This window comes from Paramisgurnus dabryanus, chromosome 18 (assembly GCF_030506205.2).
Source record: "Paramisgurnus dabryanus chromosome 18, PD_genome_1.1, whole genome shotgun sequence".
Lineage (NCBI taxonomy): Eukaryota > Metazoa > Chordata > Actinopteri > Cypriniformes > Cobitidae > Paramisgurnus > Paramisgurnus dabryanus.
This window is the reverse complement of record NC_133354.1, coordinates 7,349,083-7,372,158: the sequence shown is the minus strand read 5'-3', so window position 1 is coordinate 7,372,158 and position 23,076 is coordinate 7,349,083. Positions and strand designations below refer to the sequence as shown.

The 23,076-nt window shown below is 37.3% G+C and overlaps 2 protein-coding genes across 3 annotated transcripts; one reads left to right on the top strand and one right to left on the bottom strand.

Annotated features, from left to right (window-relative positions):
* Positions 1-1,770: 1,770 nt before the first annotated feature.
* Positions 1,771-16,833, top strand: LOC135721402 (uncharacterized bromodomain-containing protein 10-like). Of its 2 annotated transcripts, none has more exons than XM_065243603.1 (9): positions 1,771-2,095; positions 2,348-3,061; positions 3,389-3,589; positions 3,813-5,152; positions 6,639-6,706; positions 7,238-7,327; positions 10,669-10,784; positions 11,175-11,347; positions 13,335-16,833. In XM_065243603.1, the coding sequence occupies exons 2-9, from the start codon at positions 2,460-2,462 to the stop codon at positions 16,526-16,528; spliced, it is 5,784 nt and encodes a 1,927-aa protein (XP_065099675.1). In that variant the 5' UTR covers positions 1,771-2,095; positions 2,348-2,459; the 3' UTR covers positions 16,529-16,833. The 2 variants fall into 2 exon arrangements, with proteins under 2 accessions (XP_065099675.1, XP_065099676.1); XM_065243604.1 differs by having other exon boundaries at positions 1,771-2,100.
* A 332-nt stretch (positions 16,834-17,165) lies between these two features.
* On the bottom strand, positions 17,166-21,489 carry mlana (melan-A). The gene is made up of 5 exons (XM_065243605.1): positions 21,360-21,489; positions 20,735-20,828; positions 20,510-20,606; positions 19,198-19,296; positions 17,166-18,448 (listed from the first exon to the last, which is right to left on the bottom strand). Exons 2-5 carry the CDS (start codon positions 20,821-20,823, stop codon positions 18,380-18,382), a joined length of 354 nt encoding a protein of 117 aa, XP_065099677.1. The 5' UTR covers positions 20,824-20,828; positions 21,360-21,489; the 3' UTR covers positions 17,166-18,379.
* Positions 21,490-23,076: the final 1,587 nt, after the last annotated feature.

The following is a 23,076-nucleotide window of genomic DNA, read 5'->3' as shown; positions in this document are numbered from 1 at the left end:
TATTATGTTTCATTCAAATTTTAAGTTTTAGTATGTTTTATGTTTCTTTGGGGGGGCCACGAAAAGATGCATCATACACAAGGGGGGCCGCACAGCTAAAAGTTTGAGAACCACTGCCTAATGTGATCTTAAAATGTATTTTCCATCAGAGGATTTATCTCTGTTATTTAATATACGTAAACGCACATTAAGAAATCTTATTTAAATCTCTCTACAGTTTGAGGGACCGCTGTATGCAGTATATATTTGTGATGTTATCACATTTCATATATTTTTGCTAAACTAACTTATTCTATTAAATGAGATGGGTGCTGTTTTATGGTCTGGTCACTATGGTAACACAAGCAGCTGTAAGCAACATCCTTCAGTTCAGACTTATCAATCAATGATACATCCATTAAGCCACTTACAAAAGATTGCCATAGTAACCATTTTGCCATTAAATCTTAATATGGGATCCTCTGAATAAAGTAAAAACGTACTAGCATAGCGCTTTACGTGCTTGTTTTACCCATATGGCAAAACATATATTTTCAAATATAAGTTTAAATGTATTTCAAAATATACAAAAGAATGTGCATAAAAATATGTGTACTGAATTATGTTTCCAAAAATGTATTTTTTTAACCAATATATTTTTGGCCACTTTTTGTATATTTTAAAATATATTTTACAAAATAAATCTAAATTGAAGCATTTATAGTCACGTCACATTGAAAGAAAAACTTTGTTATTTACAAACCCGTAAATATAACTTACTGTATAATTGTATACATTTTGTACAAACTTTAATATTTCTGCCAGGGAAAAATTGCCGTATGGGTTGTAAAATTAGAAATGTATTTGTTTGCCCCTGAAATACATTTTGAAATAAATATAGGTTATTTTCAAAAATATATATAATTAAGCATATTTTAAAACATATTTTTGGACGGATTATTTTTTTTTATGTCTTATGGGTAAAAGCAGTGCTAGTGATAATTACACTTGTTTTAACAGCTGTTGTGTTTAAAGTCACATCTAGGTACCTGGTGGTACTGACAGAAGAACAGGTGAAATTACTCAAACATCACACCTACATGAGAAAACATGTAAACTTCACACAGACATAAGTCGTCAGATCAGCCGGGACTCAAACTGAGTATCAGATCAGAGATATTGACTGTAGCGAGCAAGGCTTCTCAGGCGGGTTAAAGCCCAGTTTAAAACAAAACAAAAGAGCATCAAGGCCTTTAGCTTTTGAATCGATCTCGCGATACTTTGACGTCACATGCTGGTCAGTCTGCGCAGCGCTTACAAATAATTATAATAATGTCCGTCACTGACACCTGCTGGTCATAACAACTGCGATATTAGCGTGACAAATGTAAGTTAAAATGCCAGTGGATGCAAATAAAACAGCTCAAAACAAGCTAATGCAAAACAACAACTCACTTAAATAAGAAAGAGAAATGAAAAAAGGAGTACTGGTCATCAAAGTCAAAATGATGATAATGAATAAACTAAAGTCTCATAATCTCATGATAAGAGTAAAAGCGTTAAACTTTAATTCCAAACATGATCTTGGTCAGTCAATATTAAAGATACCAAGGTTATATTGTCACATAAAATATATAATCATTATGAGGATGATTTTAAACATTAAAAACAGTAAAAATGACCTTCGCCGGGTCTTCACAGATTCTACTCTATTAAATTAATCACGTTATCAAAAACTCGTTTAAGTTTATTTATTATACTTTTGTTGTTATTATACACACGCACGTACGCACCCGCGCGCGCACACACAGCGAGTCTCTGTGTCTTTGATTGACTCTGATTGACTCTGTGTGTTTGTATTTTATTAAACCCATTTTATCTTTTCATTTGTTTTGTTTTAAGTAAGAGTCGCAGATATTTTTTACGCGAACGCTTTTGTTTATTCACAGACCGCACAGGACTGGAACTATGAGCTTGAGAAATCATCGTGAGGGAGACCGGATGCTGCCGTCTCAGTCGACCCGTCCTGGGCGTGGGAGTGAAATCGAGGCCGCCGGCGTTGTGGCCTAGTGCTCCTGGTTTAATGTTTTACGCGACAGCACAGCAGAGCGCTCCGGTAATGTGAGAGAAGCTTATAAAACATCAGCATAACGATTAAAATATGAATCAAGTCCACTTGTTGCTGAAATATGCCGTTTTAAGGAGTTTAGCGAATGTGTTAGTTGATACAAAATCACAATAATGCATAAAGAGTTTCTTTAGTTTGCGCTATTTTTTTCAAATTAAACTGTATTTGGTTTTAAACATTTAGCCAGACCTCATTTAAACTGGACCTGTAATGAAACTTTGGTGTGCTTTGTTATCCCAGTGTCCATCAGGAACAGATATGACCTCATATGATGACAGCTTGACATTGATTGACAGATGATGCAGGAGGCACGTGTCCAGGTGAGTGAGGTCCTCAGCATCACAGCTGGAGAATGAAGAGCGGACACGCGTGTGAATCTGTGTCACACAGTGCCCGGGACATGAACCTGAACCACCGTTTGACCTTGGCCTCGTGTGCACTCAAACCCGAGCTTGGGTCACAGTACCACGGGCCCGGGTGTCTGGAGGTCTCAGAGCGGCTGTGTAACGGTTTATCTGACCAATCAGGGCTGGAGAATTTCATGTCACACTGTAATAAAGGTGAAGCGGATGGCACGGTGATCTCAGAAGACGACAGCAGGTCTTTACCGTCTAGCACAGTGGAAGATGAAGACGATCTCACGCCAGAGATCCGACAGGCCTACAGAATATTTCAAAGCTTTCTTTCGGAAAAGCACAAAGCTACGACGGCAGCGTTTTGGCACCCCGTCGGCCCTGGATCGCAGGGCGATCAGGCCCCTGATGGCGAGATGTGCTTCAAAAAGATGGATGATAAGTTTGTGAATCGAGAGTATGAATCCATCACAGCGTTTGTGGCTGATTTCAGACTGATGTTGGAGAATTGTTACCGCTTTCATGGAGTTCATCACTGGATGTCCAAACAGGCCCAGAAACTCGAGATGATTCTAGAACAGAAGCTCACCCTTCTGTCCAGGTAAATCACCATTAGTTATGTGTTTAACTAAAAAGACAGGATGTAATCTGTGTTTAGAAATTTGCATCCAATCCAACTTTAACTTAACTTTAACACTTACATGGACAGTCAGCCAGTGATGATGCCTGAGATGGTTAAGAACAGCTGAAAACGCGATACTCTGATCTAAATCATTTTTGAAACCTGGAATATTTGGAGTACCAGCTCAGGCCTTTAACCACTATTCAAGATTATTTGATGATTTTTCTTTATTGAGAAGTTCAGCTGTATGTCGTGATTTGAACGCCGGTCACCGAGTGATGATCTGGTTCTGTTTTTCTTCACTAGAACGTTGAGGGAGAAAACTACCCTGGCTGTGACGTCTAAAGGTCGCTTTGGCACAGAGGATGAAAAAGGCCCGGCAGGTGCGTCATCCAGGAGACGGTCAGTCCCGCGAAGCCTCGCGGCTATTACGGTGGGTGGCAGCGAGTCTATAATGGTTCAAGCACTGAGACTAGAGGAGCTACAACGAGCCAAAGAGGAGAAACGGTGAGCACATAATCATCTGAAGACCTCGTAACTAAAAACCTGTTAGTAGAACTGCTCAATCCCTGATTATTCCTAAAAATCCTGATTATTTTTGGTTTAGTGTTATTACAGAAGGCGACATGTTATTAATCACATTATACTAACTAAAAATGCTTCAGATGTAATTTCAAAAATCTGTTGTATTTACTTTCTTACCACTGACTCTTTAACCTTTGACATCTAGACAGCGAGAGTTGGAGAAGAAAGAGGCAGAGGAGGTGTCGGTCAAAGAGATGGAGGAATGGGAACGTTCATTGCTCTCCCTGGCAGATCCGTGGTCGATCCGTACCATGTGGGAGCTCCCGGCCATCGGTCACTTTCTGTGTCTGGCCCAGACGGCGCTGAACCTCCCTGAGATTGTTTTCTATGAGCTGGAGCGTTGTTTATTGATGCCCCGCTGTAGTTCTTTCCTCTCAAAGGTTATGACCTCTCTGCTTTGCCCCCCGCACAAAAGACCGACCCTACACCGACGCCCACCGCTGCCTTACAGGAAGTGGGAGGCAGAGCTGCGTCGCAGAGTTCAGGGCTGGTATCAGGCGGTCGGCAGGAGCGAAGATCAGGTCGGGCGAGCCGAGCAGCTTGGTCTTTGCCATCAGTTCTTCTGGACCGTAGGGGAGATGAATCCGCTGGAGGAAACGCCGTTCCACCTCCTTCCGTTTAATCGGCGCGTGTGGCTTCTCAAGGGACTCTGCGATCACGTGTACGAGACGCAGAAAGACGTGCAGGACGCCGTTCTCGGGCAGCCCATTCACGAGTGCCGCGAGTCCATCCTAGGCTACGACGGGCAGGAGAACACCTACATCCACTTTCCCCACTTCTGCGGTGCAGATTTAAGGATCTACCGCCAGAGTCCTTGTCTAGAGATGGAGTTTCCACTGCCGCTCTTTCATGTCAAGAGATCTCAGGAGGCACTAAGCTCAGAAAAGACAGCAGTCAAGGATGAGATGAATAAAGGATCGTTTCTGTATGTAGATGCTGTGAAGGTGGAGAATGACAGCTCGGGTGATGTAGAGATGTGTGCGTGGGGCTTACAAGGCGATTCACTTCATGATGGAGAGGAACTGAATCAAAAATGCCCCTCCGGCGTCCACTTACAGTGTAAGGAGGATTCTGGAGGCATTCAGGAGAAGTCTATGGAGTTAAAACATTTAAAAGAAGAACAGGAGTCGAACATCGAGCCGTGTTTCAGAGTAGGAGACAGCTGCTACAAAGGGAAATCTCCTGCTTTGAGTCTCCGGACAGATGATGTGTCTCAGCAGACCGTCGATGAGAAGCGTCTCTGTGCTCAATGCTCCGGAGCATCACCACACCTCTGTACTCACTGTCACACTATCATCCAGCCTAAAATCAACAGCCGGCGAGACCAATCGAAAGGGAAAATGGGTACGACCAAGAGAAAGAAAAGAAAGAAGAAGAGCGAGAGCACGAGGAAGACAAACACAGGCAAACTAAACATAAAGGCCAGAAGACTGAAGAAGCGTCTGCACAGAGCCGACAACATCAGAAAGAAGAAACAGAAACTTCGTGAGTCTCAATAGACAACAATAACTGTCATAACACACATGGGTCATTCTTCAATAAATGAGAAGCAGAAATTGAAAAATGCTTCTTTGTTTTAGCCTGGCTAACACCAGACCAGTATCATAGAGAATGAGACGTGGTCTGGTAACCATATGCTAATTTTTTCGTATTTGAGGCGTGGTTTACGAATGCCCAGAGCTGTTTATTGGGCGCGATGAATGTCTATCAAATGTGTTTGTACGTAGCTCATAGCCAATCGTTTCAATTTTACCAGATGATGTATGTAGAGCGACATCAATTCAAACGCAAAAAGAATTTTATCGGTATGTGTGCACACAGCTGAAAGCTATGCAACTAAACCGGTAGCTGTATATTGATATTGAAAAGCAACACAACTTAGTGAAAACAACAGTACAGACATAATGACAATATGATATTAATAAATACCACTTACCATTAATAAGTTAATTGTACTTCATCGATGACGATGCCTAGCAGGTTGGTCCTATAAAACTTCGTGACTATCATGTCTTGCCATATCTAAACACCTACTTGAATATGAAATTTAATGCCAGAAGTTGCTCTCTTTTTTTATAAATTTGTGTTCAAACTATTTCGAACACTATCTAAGGCTGCATTGAAAATTAACTTTGCGTCTGCTGCCCTGTTGCTGCCCCCTCCCTGTTCTGTGATTGGTTCCCTATATCAGGGGCAAAAAAGGGCCATAGTTTCCATGCTAGACACACAGCGTGAATACATTTGTGGAAATAATAAATTCGGCGTGAATAAATGTGGTTTTCTTTTCATAAACTATATTGTTATGCATTTAAAATTCGTTTAATATGCTGTATCCATTAAAATTGAAGCTTAATACAATTTTTAATTTGAAATAATTTATAACACTGTGGAGTTACTATAGAGTCTTTAACCCCACAGACAAATTAGCCTTGATCCAGTTTTTTTTCTAAATTGGAGGCTGCCATCATGATGATTTCAGGCTAAGGGACATTTAGGAAATATTAATAAGTAAATATTTATCAAAATAAAAAATATATTAAATCTGCAAGTTATAAACATAACACCACAGAAACAAATAAAGTGCAACACATGAACTGTCACAAATGTAGCTATCTTCAAGAAAACACCACAGACATGAATTTGGGGGATTTTACTTTTTTCTTAAATATTGCTATATATAAGACAATTTAATAAAATGATATGTGTTAAAAAATAAGTATTCACAATACAACCACTTCATTTGTGTTAAAAAGGTTATGTTGTTGCAATTACACTCCATGATGCCTCTCTGAGATTCAATTAAATATGTATTTTAAAGCCAAAAATGAGATTTTTAAAGTTTATTTTAACTCTTGTAAAGAAGAGGGACACCACTTGCCATGATGCACATGATGAGATTATAAATTATGTTGTGTAGTTCTGAGTGTTTGTCATGTGTTACTGATGCTATGTAATGTTTCTTTATATCCAGGAAGAAAGTTGAATGTAAAGATTGTATCAGTGAAGAGAAAAACCGGTCCAGTGGAACCATCATTACAGGTGAGCTCATCATCATGAAAGAGTTATTATCTGTTATTATCTCCCTCATATTTCTACTTATTACACGCCGCTCTAAAATGATTGATTCTGATTGACCAGTCACGACCGGTTTGTATTATTATAATTATTTCTATATGACATTATATTTAAAAATCAAATAGTGTGTTCATGACATTTGAACGTCTTCCCTTATCTTGAAACAAAAAGTAAACGGGTTTTCCTTGTGAAAGGTCTGAATTCATTAAAATATGGAAATAAAATATTTCAAATCAATATTTAATGTTCCTTATCCTTACTTATGAGGTAAATGTCTGTGTAATAAGCGGGATAATGTAGCGGCAGCAGGTTTTATTGCAGAAATAAACCCAGACAGTGTGATCAGAACTGACACGAAGCTAAGTTATACTTACTTAGTATAAATGATCCCAAAAGTGTTATTTAAGAAGTATTTATGTAACAGTTAGGTCTTTATTAAAAGGCATCCTTATGTCTCTTACATTTCAATTTCTCTTTCTTGTCATTTCTCTGTAGCTGGTGTGCTCCAGTCTGGATGATCTCAGAGGTTTGATCAGTCGAACAGAAGATGAATTAGACCAAATTAACAGCACCAAAAAGAGATCTGTTAGTAAGAGAGGGAACACAAACACACACACACACACACACACACACACAGACTCACACACACACACACACACTCACGGAAACAAATCATTTAAACGTTTTTGTTTATATTCAGATGCAAAATCCTCTAAGCACATCAGACATGTAAATGAGCATTGTTTTTATCAGGCTCTTATGTTTGGGTTCAGTAATTTCACCTTATTCATATTTTAAAGTTTATTAGTCTGTACTTGAAATGGTTTATTTTCACAAATCATTTCATTAGTATTTAACAAAAAAACTTTCTTGGCAAAGATCTCTACTTTAAAATAGTCTCTCCAGTCACTTTCCACTGTCCTTTCTGAGTAAAGGTATAATGTAAAAAAAATCGCTTAGTGTCATAATATATTTGGTAAACCTCTCTTAGGGGCCAATCACATCGAACGCGTTTATGGCAGATGCCTTTTTTAATGGTTTTCTATGGCCAGTGAGTGTTATGTGCGCTGTTTATCCTCGCCGAACATCTTGCGTTTTGGCCGCACAACGCATTTTTGAAGGAGCGCTCAGAGCGGAAAAGTGCCCAATGTCATTCACGTTCTTTCATTGTCCAATGGAATGAGGAGAGGCGGGCCTTCCATTGTTGTGACAGAAATTTACAGTAGCGCCTCACTGCAGAACACAACATCCAGGGGGCGGGGTTGGATTCAGATCCATGGGCGGAGCTGGATCTCTTTCCACTGCATTTTGATTGGTCGGCAGTTTTACCACAAGACACGTCATACACGTGTTGTTGCGTTACCATTTCCGCATTGACTCATAACTAAAATAAGTTATTATTTTGACGAAAAACAAACTTTACTTATGACTACAAAAAAAGTTGTTACTTTAAAGGAGCATTTCACCCGTGGAAACATTACTCTTTATTAAAAGTGGATCATATTTGTAGTCGAAATGTAACATAAATTTAGAATTCCGTGCCTATTTGACAGAGAAAAGGAAATTTTGTGTTCTCATCCCCTCTACAAAGATATTGGACTTCCTTCTTTCAATGATGCAATATGATGATTTTTACATCATTGAAAGAAGGAAGTGCAACACTGAAATCTGTATTTCTCCTGACTCAAGCGGAAACAGAGGGAATGATGCACGACCATTCAAAAACATGACTGGGTTTCTAACTATACAAAGCTTAATGTAAATGGGTGAAGTGTCCCTTTAAGGTGAAATGTAAGTGTTTTTGCTTTGTTTTGGAGTAAAACATTTCGGGCACTATAAGTTATCTTACCTCATGCAGTATAAAACCTATGAATGTATACAGTAGGGATGCACCGATAGGATTTTTTTGGGCCGATACCGATACCGATTTAAACAGACAACTTGTGGCCGATACCGATGCGGATACCGATATTAAACACTTGTATACAATACTATACAGTTGGTCTATTAGCTAGTTTATTTCTGCATCAAATTATTTTTACTGAACATGGATTGGATCTAATTAACATTCAACTGACCAACATAATAAGAGAGGCACAAATTAAGCTAAAACACATATAATAAGACAACATGACAACCTTCAAAGGTGTTTTTTGCTATTCAGCATTTATTTTATTAACGACATTAACTTATTTTTTTTTACATATAATGGATTTCTTTATGCAGTTAATTAATAAACAATCGGTATCGGCCTTTCTCGTGCTATTGCCGATATGCCGATGGTTTCAAATTCATCAAAAATCGGCCGATAAATATCGGCGGCCGATACATCGGTGCATCACTAGTTTACAGTATTATATTCGGAGCGCGTGTGTGCCGCACGGTTCAACGGTTCATGGCATGCGCAATGTAGTCTCATGCCCTGTATGTGAGCTCAGATAGCGTGTTTCCCTTTCGCGCGAAAGAAGAGGTGACTGGTTTGGAGTATAAGTACTGCAGGTTATGTTATGTGTAGAAATGGCAAGTGGGAGAGAAAAGGAAGTCTGCCCGCAGTTGGAGGATGCGCCAGCGTCGTATAAGTTTGGTGTGTGGAAACATTTTTATTTCATGTTACTTATGATGACAGCGGAAATAAAACAATAGATTGAACTGCAGTCTATGGGTTGAATGTGCTCGAACAGCCACAGGAGATCGCCTTCTCTCCGACCATTTATCTAATATGAGGTACTGAACACAATGTTTTACGTCTTTTCATATTCAGCGCTATTTTTAGCCTTTCATTGATACAATTAAAGCGGCTGATTTCTGCGTAGTTTCATTTTGCTTGCGTGTGAAAGTTGCGCGATCTTATTTCAGAAATTTCCCCTCAAAGTAATCACGACAGAAGTAGTCAAAAGTGGACAAAAGAGACTTAAAGAGATTTAAATATTACAGGTGCAAAGGTTATGTTTCTCTCTCGTCCACATAAACTCTCAGTATTAAAGCAGCCTCTCAGTGATAAACCTAAGAGCTACACTGAAGTTGGCATTTTAATAAATGCAAGTTATCCTTGTGTGCTAAAAATGCACATAAAGTTCATGTAGATGGCAATATACATTCTCTTTTTTTGCCAAATAAATGAAAAGCATTTTGAAATCATCAATGTCTTCCCTCTTGCTCTATCAAAATCTCATCTGGCTTTCCTCAGAGATGGTCCCAATAATGTGCTTAAAGTCAAATTCAGTTTGTGCATGATTACATGATATAACTTTTTTTAATACTGTATTCTAAATTATGGATAATTAATACATTAATAAGATAATACATTTCTGGAGTGTTAAAAATGTAAAGAAAAAATAACAACAAGAACCGTACTGAACCGTGAACCGTGACCATAGAACCGTGATACGAACCGAACTGAGGGTTTTGTGAACCGTGCCACCCCTAATATATATATATATTAACATATATATGGCAAGTTATTTAGAAATTAATAAATTTAATGTTTATCTTGTAGGGACTTTTAATTTGTTTTAACGCGTCTTTGCTTACAGCCATTGACAAGCTGGGCGTTTCACCAAAAGTTAAACTCTCGCCTCTAAGTATAAAAAATACGCTAACTAAGTGTCGACGTTCAGCTCGTACAAAACCCACCAGCTGCTGGCTTTTTTTAAAAGCACGGTGCTTCCATTGAAAACAATTCAACATACGACAGCGTATACACTTTGGTGTGCATGCTACCTTACTGGGTAAAAAACTCAAATACACAATTGATTAATTATTTTTTTTTATAATTACAGTTGTGTGTTTGTTTTTAAACATGTGAAAAAAATTAGTGTTGTTTTTTTCATTAAAGGCAACATTTACACAGACATGACATTTACTATAACAACAGTAGTCATTGTTAGTAAAGTGTTTTTTTTTTTTGTGTGTGCGTAATATTTAAGGTGAGATGGCAACACAAGAGATCCACTGTGAAAGAGTTGCACATCACACTGGTTAGGCTGTTAAATGAGCTGTTGCCATGGGAACCCAAACTGGTCAAGGCCTTCCAGAAGAACAGGTAACCATGAATTTACTTAGTTGACAGGTTGACATTTTCTGCTCGTTCTGTGAATAATTCATATAATGTTGTGGTTTGACAACCAACAGCACTTATAAAACTCTAAATATAGATGGGAAATCTTGAATCTGTGCAATAATATTTTTCCCCTTTAACTCAAGCATCTACTGTAACTGACGGGCTGAGATTTTGTGTTGTGGTTTCTTAAACTTCTGCATTTCAGTCTTGTTGTTGAATGAAAAAATGATCCAGTAGGTGATTGTGATTTATATTCAGGAATTCAGAGACGTTTACACTTCACTGCACTCCTGAATATTTCTCTGTTTCTCTACCTTAAGGCTTCAATGATTTCCTGGTAACAGAGCTTTTGTATTTTTCCCTTGTCAACAGAGCACGCATGAAAAAAGAGTTTGACGATTTCAAAAAACACCCTGAATATGAGAACTTCACCAGGGAGCAGATGGACAGCGGTGAAGATCTTTCATTGTCCACAGAGACGACAAGAGAACCTGAAGATGAAGTCAAAGCTGTCAGAACGTTGACAGCAGATTCTGATGTGACGGGTAAGTCCTTTCAAACACTTTATATGCAGAGTTCTTGCAAATCCCTAAAAAATAAAGAGGACTGAGATCAATATTACAAGATGATTAAACTATAATAGCAAACACTATTAAATCTTTAAACCATTGATCTATATAAATGACTGGATTGTGCATGACGTCACAATTTTGAAGCCACCGCGCTGCCATATTGGTATGTTCAAATTTATCAGATTTTAATGATATAACTCCTTTTACATTAGTACAAAGCAAACGTCTTAAGTTGTTTTATTTAAAGTTGTACATTTTACGAGTTGCTATACATTCATCTTCATTACAGCAGCGAACATATCAGATCATCAGATCATGTTTTATTATTGGCAAACATCCTCAATCTTAAATCAAAACAAATAATCATGCTCTAAAAATACGGTATGTGCATGCAAGCATTTTTCAGGTTTTGCAGTTATTTTATGTAAGCCTGTACAATATTGTTTTAGTTCATACAGTAACATGCTTTAATGATGTTATTGGCATGTATGTTGACAGTTGTTAATGTTTTAACCCTTACCTGGCACAGCTTTTTTTGAATGAGAAAGTGATGTAGACCTTCAAATTAATATAACTCTGGCATTTGTTTTGTTTAGAAGCCTAATCTTGTTTTAAGAAGGAGATTTTCAAGTGTCTGTCAATTGTTATAGCAGTTTACATTTACTTTAATTAATAAAAAATACAATGTTTCATGTCAAAAATGCTAAAAAAAATAAAGACAGGTCTAAACTAGCTGTGATCCAAATTTTTTAGTTAAAAAATCACATGAAAATGAGGTTTGTGTCACACATTTAGTAGTTTTACCAACAATGACCACTAGGTGTCAACGTTTTGCTGCATACTCATGTCACAAATTAATATATTACTTTCACCACATTATTACTATTCACTCTAAAAACAAACGTTGCTAAATACCACTAAAAGTGGTTCTTGGCTTGTAATCATAGAGGAACCATTTTAAGTGCTATATAGCACCAATAAAGCACCTATGAAGAACCATATGGGGGTCATTTAGCACCAAAATAGCACCACAAATGGTTCTACATAGCACAATATGGTTCTACACAGGTACTTCATCTGTGCTATATGGCACTTAAAATGGTTCCTCTATGATTACGAGCCGAGAATCACTTTTAGTTCTATATATAGGACCGTTTGTTTTTAGAGTGTTGTTAAAAGGTTTTAAAATATAATAACTACAGTCTTAGACCTTTCCCATGATGTATAGTTTGTCATGATTAGATGAAAGTATACATGCAAAATGGTGATGAAAAATCAGGTATCCTGCTTACATGACGGCCCCAGGTAATGGGTTAAACGGTGGTTAAACTAACATTTGATTCAAGAGTATAAAAACAACAGGCAATGCAAACTGCCATGCTGGTGAAAAGCCATAGAATATAAGTCTCCTTTACATTACAACTTTACAAAGAAATCATGCTGAGCGTGTATGCTCATAAACCTTTATTTACACATCTATGTCATTACAACATATAACGTTTTCTATAAATCCCTTATTATCCTGCCCGACTTAAACTAAAACTTTGCTAAAAACATCGGAAGTAACAATTAATTTACGTACACATATCAGTCACACAAAATCAGTTTTTACGATACGCTGTGAACGGGTAAATTTAGATCATGATTTTAAATGTAAGTCAATGATGCCCTCTGCTGGTTGGGATTACCAAGATGGCCGCTCGATCTCTTCTGGTGACTTCAGCTCTCGCTGTTAGGTTCTATGCGCAATCCATTGATTTATATAGATGAGTGGTTTAAACTGATTATTGTAAATATCTGACTTTATAAAAAGAAAAGGTTACTGATATCCCGCTAGTTGAGATATTTCAGTTTGTTTTCTTTGTTAAAGTTTTAAAGATACTGGGAGCCCTAAACTGCTGCACATTGAGAGCTTTGCAATATTTTTTAAGGAATGATCCATTATATTCATTTTTTGCAGAGCACCTTAATCAGTTTGAAAGTCACAAATCAAGATGTCCAGATGACAGACCTGAAGTCATCATGACGGGTAATGAAACCGGACCCTTCACACGTGCTTCAAAACGTCGCCACATCAATGCAGTCAATGAGGAACAGAGCACATTCAAGAAGGGCAAAATGGACCCTGAGAGTTCTTCAAGTTTTACACCAAATATCGGGGCATTGATCAGTGATCCAACATCAGCAAAACCACAAGAACCTTCAGAAAGAGCTTCAGGGTTATCCGAACCTGTGAGGAGGCTTCAGGGGACTTCTAAGCACATCCAGGCCTTGCTGGCCAAGAGTGTTGGAAACAAAGTGACCTTAATAAATCATCCAAACACTGCGGTTATTGCTCAGAGACTGGGCAAGACATTGTCGTCAACACATCAACCTGTCCAAACTTTATCTACCCATCCACCGCTAACACAACTTGAACCAGTATGTACTGTAACACAGACATCTAAACCAGAAAACACTGAAGCAGTGGTCTACAAGACTGCAGGAGGTTTGGGGCTTCTTAAAAAAGGAGGACCTTCGGTGAAGTTTTCGGTGCAGCCGATATCAAATCACAAACCAGGAGAGAAAGTCACGCAACAAGTCTTTATTTTACCTTCAAATCTTCTGATTCAAAGCACTGAGATAAAGGCAGCTCAGCAGTCACCTGACCTCACCTCTGTCTCTGTCCCTAACATAACCAACGCTGTACCAGAAAACAAGGTTCCTGTCCAGCAAGTGGCTCCACTGAAAGAAACCAGCGAGGTCCGAACGCCCTGTGCCGCAGTTTTGCCTAGTTTAAGGACCTTACCGATAACTACTGGAGGATCCACCGTGCCTAAAAAGACTGAGCCAAAAGTAGTCCCAAACAAATCCACCACCAAACCCGATGCCAAGCAGGAGCTCAGGACGGTGTGCATCAGAGACTCACAGTCCATCCTCGTTACGACTAGAGGAGGCAACACGGGAGTTGTCAAAGTACAAACGTCAGAACAGAGTGGCACTTTAAAATCCAGCCCTGTTTTTGCCATTTCTCCCCAACTCAAAGCCTTTCTGGTGTCCAAGTCTTTCACATCCACTACACAATCTGGACCTGGCACCATCACTCCTGTAATGAACAGAGAGTCACTTTCAAAGGATATCATTCCAGTCAGCTCAACAGGAATCTTAACTTCATCAGTCTTGAATCAAACTCTGTCTTCTGATAGCACTTCAGCCCAAACTTTACTCACTGCTAAACCACTGCTCTTGTCCACAAGCAAGAGCACTGATAGTGTCCGTTTAACTGTTAAAGATGTCCATAAGGTTCAACAAAATACTGGTGTAATGAAATCAGGCAGCAGACCTTCAGACCACCAGTCCACCTTTCAGAAGGTCTTCCTGGTCGGTCCATCTACAAACCTCACCTCAGCTGCAACAAAGATCACTACAACTACTGCAACATGTACGGTGCCAGGGTCAAGGGTCATGTTCATAAACCACTCGCATGACAACTCGACACGTGTCATTCCAAAAGACGTTCCCTTTACTTCACCTGCACTTGATGCCTTAAAGATTATTCCCAACCTTCATGGTTGCACAACTTCTGGGCCAGTGACGAACATCCAGAGCATCAGTTTGTCAGGGTTGACGTCATCGAGGATACTTGGCACGTCAACAAAAACCACACCTGTAATTGTTTCTAGGGTACATGCTACTTCAATGTCAAGTGGGCTACAAAACAGAGAAGCAACGAGAAGCAGTGAATCAGTGAATAGTGAAAGTCTCCTCAAAGCAGCCGGTTCTGTCGAGGGAAAAACATTTTCAACACTTGGCACTGGTCACATGGCTTCCTCTGAACTTTTGTCCGTGGTAAAACACGACACATCCGTATCAACGCCAGTTTCTGTGCTCAGTTCTCTGAACAGTAAGACAGGTTTAGTCGTTGGCAGCTCTGTTTCAGATATATCTTCTTCTTTTTCAGGAAGTTTCTTGAGCAAACACACTACATTACCGTTACATTGTGTCACGGCTAGGAAGCCGCAAACGATCTCATCACTGTGTACATCACCCTCATCTATTAACACTTGCACAGCTGGACTGTCCCATCACCTTTCCATAAGCAGCACAGTACAAACACAAACCAGTAACATTTCTACATTAACTTCTCCAGGAGTCGTGACCTCTGGGATGAGGCCACCAAACTCTGAGAAGATTGTGATCAACACCAGCGCTCCACTCGCCCCTGGAACTCAACTTCTCATCAACAACACCAGATTTGTTGTTCCTCCTCAAGGTCTTGGACCAGGCAGCCATGTTCTGCTCATCTCCAACTCCTCTCATGGTGTTGCACCTTCTCCCCCCCGAGGTCTAAACGCTTCAGGTCCCTTTCCATCGGTTGTTCAAGGTATGAAAACACAGCAAACACTGCTCAGGCTTCCCTCACCCACCACATCTAAAGCTGGAGTCCATCAGCAGGTAAACATGATCGCGTCTAGATCTTCTGCTCCAGTTCATCAACCTCTTCATGCTGGTGTATCATCTGAACAACCAGGCTTGGCCAACATTGTGAGGTTTCCTGTTTTTCACACCTGTGATGGTAAAGGACTCATAGTTACACCGTCACACCGTCCCTCAGAAACCTCTGTAGTTTGTTCTCTTCCACAAGGACCTTTACTCAACACAACTTCGGCAAGGCCACCACCTCACAACCAAGTGGTACCTGCCGTAAGAACTGTGATTTCCCAGAATGCACCAGTGAACAGCACAATATCAAGGATGCAGAAACTTCCAGTTGCGACCGTTCCACCAGTCGGGTGTCTGAACATCAGCAGTGAAGTCACACCCGTAGCCACTGTACCTCCATCCTTGAGTACGGTTATAATGACACAGCGTCAGCCAATCAGAGCTGTGCAACCTGCAGCTTATGGAAATCCTGTTATTTTACATCAACAACCGCAAACTCAAAGCAAGTCTGTTGTACAGATAACCAGTAGTGCGTTAACCAACTCCACTGCTAGTAAACTGCTGTTAAGCCCGGACGGTGCCATTTTAAATATAGTTCAAGCATCAACGCCGTCTAATGTAGAAGTGCTGGGAAAGCCAATGAGAGCTCATGTTGATGTTCCTACTGTCAGTAGAGTTACTGTACCTGTATTACATACAAAAACAGATCATCCAGAGGGATTAAATCACTGAAATCTAGAGATGTTTTACAGAAGAGTTAACTAGAACAAGTTAAGTTGTGTGTTTTGCTTTCCTCTGGTTTATTTTCTCCTCATATGAAAAGACTGCATTGTATTTTGTCTTTTAGAATAGTTATTGTAGATGCCCGATTATCTTGGTTATAGTTGTAAATAAATGTGTTTCATGATAAGTAGAGATTTCAGATGGCCAGTAATGTATATAACAAAAGTATTTGTTTGGCCGACTTTTTGTACTCCATTTGTATTGAATGTAATGTTTTGTAGCATTTCACACTGATAAAACCATTAAATGATTCATATTATACTCTAGAGTTTTTCTCTCTCACATCTCTTCAGTTGTTTCTTGAAGCCTATACAGTATTCAGACGTGATCAGGTTGAGTATTATAAGATACTATCTAAAAACAAATTGAGTTTGTGTTTTATCTATAACATGACAGATATAACTGAAGTAAAATCAGACATCTGTCATGTTCTTTGTTATTTAAATAGATGAAACACGTATTCAGTTTGTTTTCATTCTGGAAAAAATCTACAATGGGTAAACACAGAGATTTGCCCTCAATAGATTTGTTTTCAGAATGTTTTACTTCATATTTGGATATTTTAAAATTGAGACACATACTGTAATTGTGCTATGTGCTGTAAGGATTTTATTATTTTCCAATAAAACATTTACACAAAATGTGTTACCAGATAACTGCACATGTTTTAAGCTTGAATAAGAAGTTCAGCATCACTGTACATTTAATTTCCAGATTAAAATATACAGAAAATGATTTAGTTGAGTACTCAATTATACTTTCTTCAGTGTTAAACAGGAAATTTCACAAGACTTTTTTAAGATGTCAAATATATCTTTGGTGTCCCCAGAGTACATATGTGAAGTTTTGGCTCAAAATATCCCACAGATAATTTATAATAAGATGTTTAAATTGACATTTTGTAGGTGTGAGCAAAAATTAGCCATTTTGCAAATTAGTTGATGATAATGCAAACACTGATCACCATAATGGTGGGTTGTTGAAATTGAAACTCAATTATGCTTTCAATTATTGTTTTTTTTTTCACAAGCAATCAAATCGATTCGATTCTCGATTAAATTTTCGATTCCGGTTCTCGGGTTGGTTTTTATACTCAATTCTTGATTCAACTCAATGAATATAGATTTAATACAAATACTATATTAATAAAAAAGAACAGTGAACAGAAGTGGGTAATTAATAAAAAGAAATTAAAAGCCACAACACTATTGTCGTCGTCTTCCTTGGAAAATCTAAAATGCTTCCATATCTCTGACTTTTTATGTGAAGGTGGCATCAACGTCAATAAAGCACCTGAAACCTCCATTTTAAGCACTGAATGAATGAATGACAGGCTCGCCTCTCACTCCTGGGTAACATCGCGCAAGGCAAAACAGAGGGTGACATCTAGTGAAGAAGACTAATTAAATTAACGTTAATCTTACGTTAAATATTTTCGTAAATAAATATGAAAGAAAAAAATGTATTCTGCTCTTTGAGAATCGATTTTGAATCGACCACATAAAAAAAACGATTATCGATAAAAATCTTTTTTTTTTTTGCCCAGCCCTATCCCTAATGTTAACCGTTTATAATAGATTCAACTGTAACTAATAACTTAATTTAAATGTTTAAGTGACACATACATCATGTTTTGACAACTTAAGTCAATATGTTCCTGTGTGAGAAGTGTGTAAGGTCTGAAAGCCTTGATGAAGAAGAGAAGATCAGATGTAAAGAGAGACACAGTATTACTGCTGAACTTTGTTTTATTCCTCTGTATTTAACTCTCAGTGTTGCAGTACTTTCTCAGTTTTTTGTTTATGGTGAATAAGGTGGAGGTGAAGGTCTAGAGTTGATCTTCTCATAAGCTGGAGGAGCGTTGGGAATCTACAAGAGAGCATTTAAAACATTAAACTCAAACTAATACAGCAAAAAAAAATGACAGTAAGAGGTTTAAACTTTCCCCTATTATATACATAAAATATATAAGCTATATAAGCATTTATAACCTTTATTACAAGTAGCAGCTTTATCACTTCTGTTTCTTCTCTCTCTCTCACACACACACACACACACACACACACACACACACATTATTTGTAATCCACAGAGCACAGTTTGTGACCCAAAGCCTTTCAGCCTGCAGTCACAGTAAGTCACAAGTCTCCTTTATCCCCTCTGGAATTCTGGGTAAAAACTCCATAGATTCCCAGATTCTTATAAACCAAATGTGACAGAGGGAAACACTTAGATGTTGGAGATTTAATCTGGAGTAAATGCAATCAAATACATTACTTTTTATAGTTTAATATATTGGTAAACAACACTTGCATTCATTACCTAGTAAATGCATTCGCTAACATGAACTAACAAGGAACAATACATCTGCAGCATTTATTAACTTGTGTTAATGTTAGTGGTAATACAATAGTTCATGGTGCATTAACTAATGTTAACTTTGGATTTTAATAATTTATTAGTAAATGCTGTAGAAGTATTGTTCAGCGGTAACAAATAACATCTTTTATATACCAATATATTTATAGTTTTATTTAGGCCAGATTTATTTCACAGTAATTCTTTATACAATATATTTCATGTCAGTAGACGTATAGTAATACAGGTTTGTGTTTTACCGCAGTATTGATGTTGCTGAATTCATTCAAGGCCACTTTATTTTCATCTCCTGATCCAGGTTCAGTGTACTGACTCATCTCTCTCCATGACTGTTCATTCTGTACACACACAGGTCAGTCACACTCTTATGTTATTAAATCACAGTTTAAAACATCTGATTTTTACAAGAGTACTTTAATAAAAATATAGCATGGTACCCCATACCCAAAAACATTAATTTCTTTGGCCAAGAAAGTATGTTTTCAATATGTGCAAAATACATTTTGTAGAAAATAAAGCTTAAAGGTGCAGTGTGTAACTTTTAGGATGATATTTGGACAAAAATTACATAACTTTATTATCAGTGGTGTATAAAGACTTTACGAAATGAACTGTTATGTGCTTATTACCTTAGAATGAGCCATTTTTTATCTACATACACCATGGGTCCCCTTACATGGAAGTTGCCATTTTGTGCCGCCATGTTTCTACAGTAGCCCTAAACAGACAAACTGCTCTACAGATCACGTTTTGTCGTAGAAAACAACATGTTTGTCCTGTGGTGGCTACCGTAGCTTCTCTATGCATTTCGGTGAACGGTGGACTGAGCCATTGGTTGCAAATCATAATCTCACTGCTAGATGCCGCTAAAATATACACACTGCACCTTAAATTAAATATATTTCTGAATTTGAAAATATATTTCGTTTTAACCATATATTAACATATATTTTACAATTTATTTCAGGGGCAACAAATACATGTCTAATTTTACAACCAATATGACAAAAAATATTTTTTCTGGCCAAAATATAAAAGTTTGTATAAAATGTATTTTAAGTATCAAATGTATAAGTAAGCCTATGTATAAAATATAACAATTATTAGTATATTTTGCAGTTGAAAGTTTTTCTTTCAATGCAACGTGAATATAAATGCTTAATATTTATATTTCAAATATGTTTCAAAATATACAAAAAAATTATAAAATAAAAGTAGAAATAAAGTGGGAAAAAAACTTTTTTGTAAACCAAATTCAAAATATATTTCAGTATTTTTTGTATTTTGAACTATATTTTGAAATGATGTTTGAAAATATATTTTTTGCCATATGGGCCTGAATTATTACCAATATTTATGTGCCTACTACCATTTACATGACTCTGAAGATACTTCAAAGTATGCCATGATATTACCAAAATAAATATACAATCAATGTATTTGGTATATCATGACACTTTTTACCTCCCCATCAGAAACCAGAGTCTAGATCCTAATGTGTTTTAGCTCCAGGGTTCAATCCTGTGACTCTGATCGTCATCACAAACTCACCCGAATCTTTTTGTATCCACTGCGCCTGCGGTAAAACCAGCAACCCAGAATGATGAGAGCAGTGATGATCACAGCCAAAAGAGTGATGCCAGCAGCCCTAAACACACACACACACAAATACACACAGATACACAATATATTGTCATTTCAGAAATTGATTATTAATTGTTTGTGTGAGTGAGTGAGTGAGTTATTGATTGATTATTGATTGTGTTTGATACTCACTCCTCTGCTCTTATGGTTCCTCCGCGTTTGCTGGCGAAGTGAACACTAAATTCCCCACGTGACATCGAACCGGAGCCACCGTAAGACATTCTGACTAATTACAACACAAATGACAAAAAACACACATAAAACACACACAAACAACAACTGATATAAAAACATTACATGACCCTCTATACAGTGAGATTAAATATAACAGGGCAGGGTATTATATACTTTGGATTGTTTACATTTCTTCCAAAAAAATTTAAGCTCTGCTTATTGACGTCTTTAATGTTCATAGCTAAAAATATCATGTTAAAAGTTAATAGTCATCAAATAAACTCTCTTCAATATGAAAAATATAATTTCTTAATTTTCTCTTGATTTGATGGTGAAATATGAACATATGTACTATTTGTTAAATTCACAAGTTTAAAGAAAAATTATAAATAGTAGATGTGTTATGAGGGGAACATCAGTTGTTATGATGCCCATCTAATTAATGCTGCAGAATTATTATTATTATTACAAAGATAAACATCAAAACATTTTCTGTATTAAAAACATCCTTCATCTAAAAGACAAACTGAATAAAACTTGTTTAGAGTAACAGGTGTGTTTGTGAAAGAGAATCAGATCTTACCAGAATTGAATGATTAGATTCCAGAGAAGCTCTGATGGATCTCTGTGAAGTCTGGAAGAGTGAATCTCTCTCTCTCTCTCTCTCTCTCTCTCTCTCTCTCTCTCTCTCTCTCTCTCTCTCTCTCTCTCTCTCTCTCTCTCTCTCTCTCTCTCTCTCTCTCTCTCTCTCTCTCTCTCTCTCTCTCTCTCTCATGACCGTCACGGGTTCAGCTCACACATTTAAACTCATTGAATGCATTCCCCCCTCCAGAGGTCTGACTGTCTGCTGACCAACACAACCACAGTATTAACCAGAGTAACTACAATGTTTTTACTACTTGATGTGAATTCTGTCTTTTGACTTACCCCTTTGTTCATTGTAACTGCTCACCGCTTTAATCCTGTCTTTTTATCCCTCTCAGGGGATCAGTTCCATATTTCCTAATAAATTCATTTCTTTTTCTAGCTGATTAGTTTGACATAAATGCATTTTTTGTTTGTTAAACCCTCTATTTATTATTTTCTGCGATTAATTGCATACAAAATAAGTGCTTGTTTTTGCATAATATATCTGTGTGCACAGTGTGTAATTATTTTGTATATATAAATACACACATGTATTTAAGAAAAAATGTTATTTGCATTTTTATATATTTTATTTTAGATATACATTTTATTTAAAATATATACATAAATATATTTTTTTAAGTTTCTTAAATGTATGTATGTGTTTATATATACAAAATAATTACACACAAAACACAGGCAAATATATTATGCAAACATAATCGCGATTAATCTTTGGACAGCCCTTGCCTGTATTGCAATGATCTTTTCCCCTTTTCCTTAAATTTAATTTATTTAAATGTATATTTTACCCCTGGCTCAATTCCCCAATTAGCTGAAAGCACATATAAAAGATAAATTCTGCTTTGTTCCATTTTTTTTCTTATTTGATTTTTTCTTTTTGCTTTACAGATAATATATGAAAACAAAGGACCTTTTTCTGGCCCTTATGAGCTTAAGAGATTCTAATAAAAACTTTTATTTTATGGGATTTTTTTATGTGATCAAATTGATCTTTTCTCTTATTGAGAATGTTAAGATTTATTTTTTATTGTTCACAGTGTCAAGAAATGTTAATATTAGTGTTATAAAGGCTGTTACTTGTTATGTTAAAAACTTCTCTAATAAGATCTCTTCATCTTGCCGAGGTTGATTGACACACAGCATCCAGAGTAGCAACCAATCAGTGTCTGCGATCTATGTGCAGGCGAGTATCATTCCCGCCCACAGAACTCAGGGTTGAGTTGAGCCGGATCGCTGATACAGACGCAAACTTTTGCTGTTGAATTAAAGGGGACATTGCACATATGATGAAAATCTGACATTTCTCATGTTTAAATGCTATAATTGGGTCCCTAGTGCTTCTATCAACTAGAAAATGTGATAAAGATCAACCCAGTAACTTAGTTCTGGTAAACCATTTTCTGCAAGCATGTGAAAAAATAGCTCATTGAAATTTGGCTCCCCTTGTGATGTCAGAATACCGCCCCAACACGGCACTGATTTTAGTGCAGAGATTAACTCATTTGCATTTTAAAGACAGCACATTTTTGCTCACACCTACAAAAGTGTCTATTTTAACATGTTATAATAAATTATCTGTGGGGTATTTTGAGCTTAAACTTCACATACAGACTCTTGAGGACACCAAAGATTTATTTGACATCTTAAAA

Coding starts and splice junctions, on each gene's coding strand:
- LOC135721402 (XM_065243603.1), top strand. CDS start 2,460: ATGAAGAGCGGACACGCGTGTGAATCTGTGTCACACAGTGCCCGGGAC. Junction 5,153..6,638: donor AAAGAAGAAACAGAAACTTC/GTGAGTCTCAAT, acceptor CTTTATATCCAG/GAAGAAAGTTGAATGTAAAG. Junction 10,785..11,174: donor AAGGCCTTCCAGAAGAACAG/GTAACCATGAAT, acceptor CCTTGTCAACAG/AGCACGCATGAAAAAAGAGT.
- mlana (XM_065243605.1), bottom strand. CDS start 20,823: ATGTCTTACGGTGGCTCCGGTTCGATGTCACGTGGGGAATTTAGTGTT. Junction 20,607..20,734: donor GGAACCATAAGAGCAGAGGA/GTGAGTATCAAA, acceptor GTGTGTGTTTAG/GGCTGCTGGCATCACTCTTT. Junction 18,449..19,197: donor TCAGCAACATCAATACTGCG/GTAAAACACAAA, acceptor GCTCTCTTGTAG/ATTCCCAACGCTCCTCCAGC.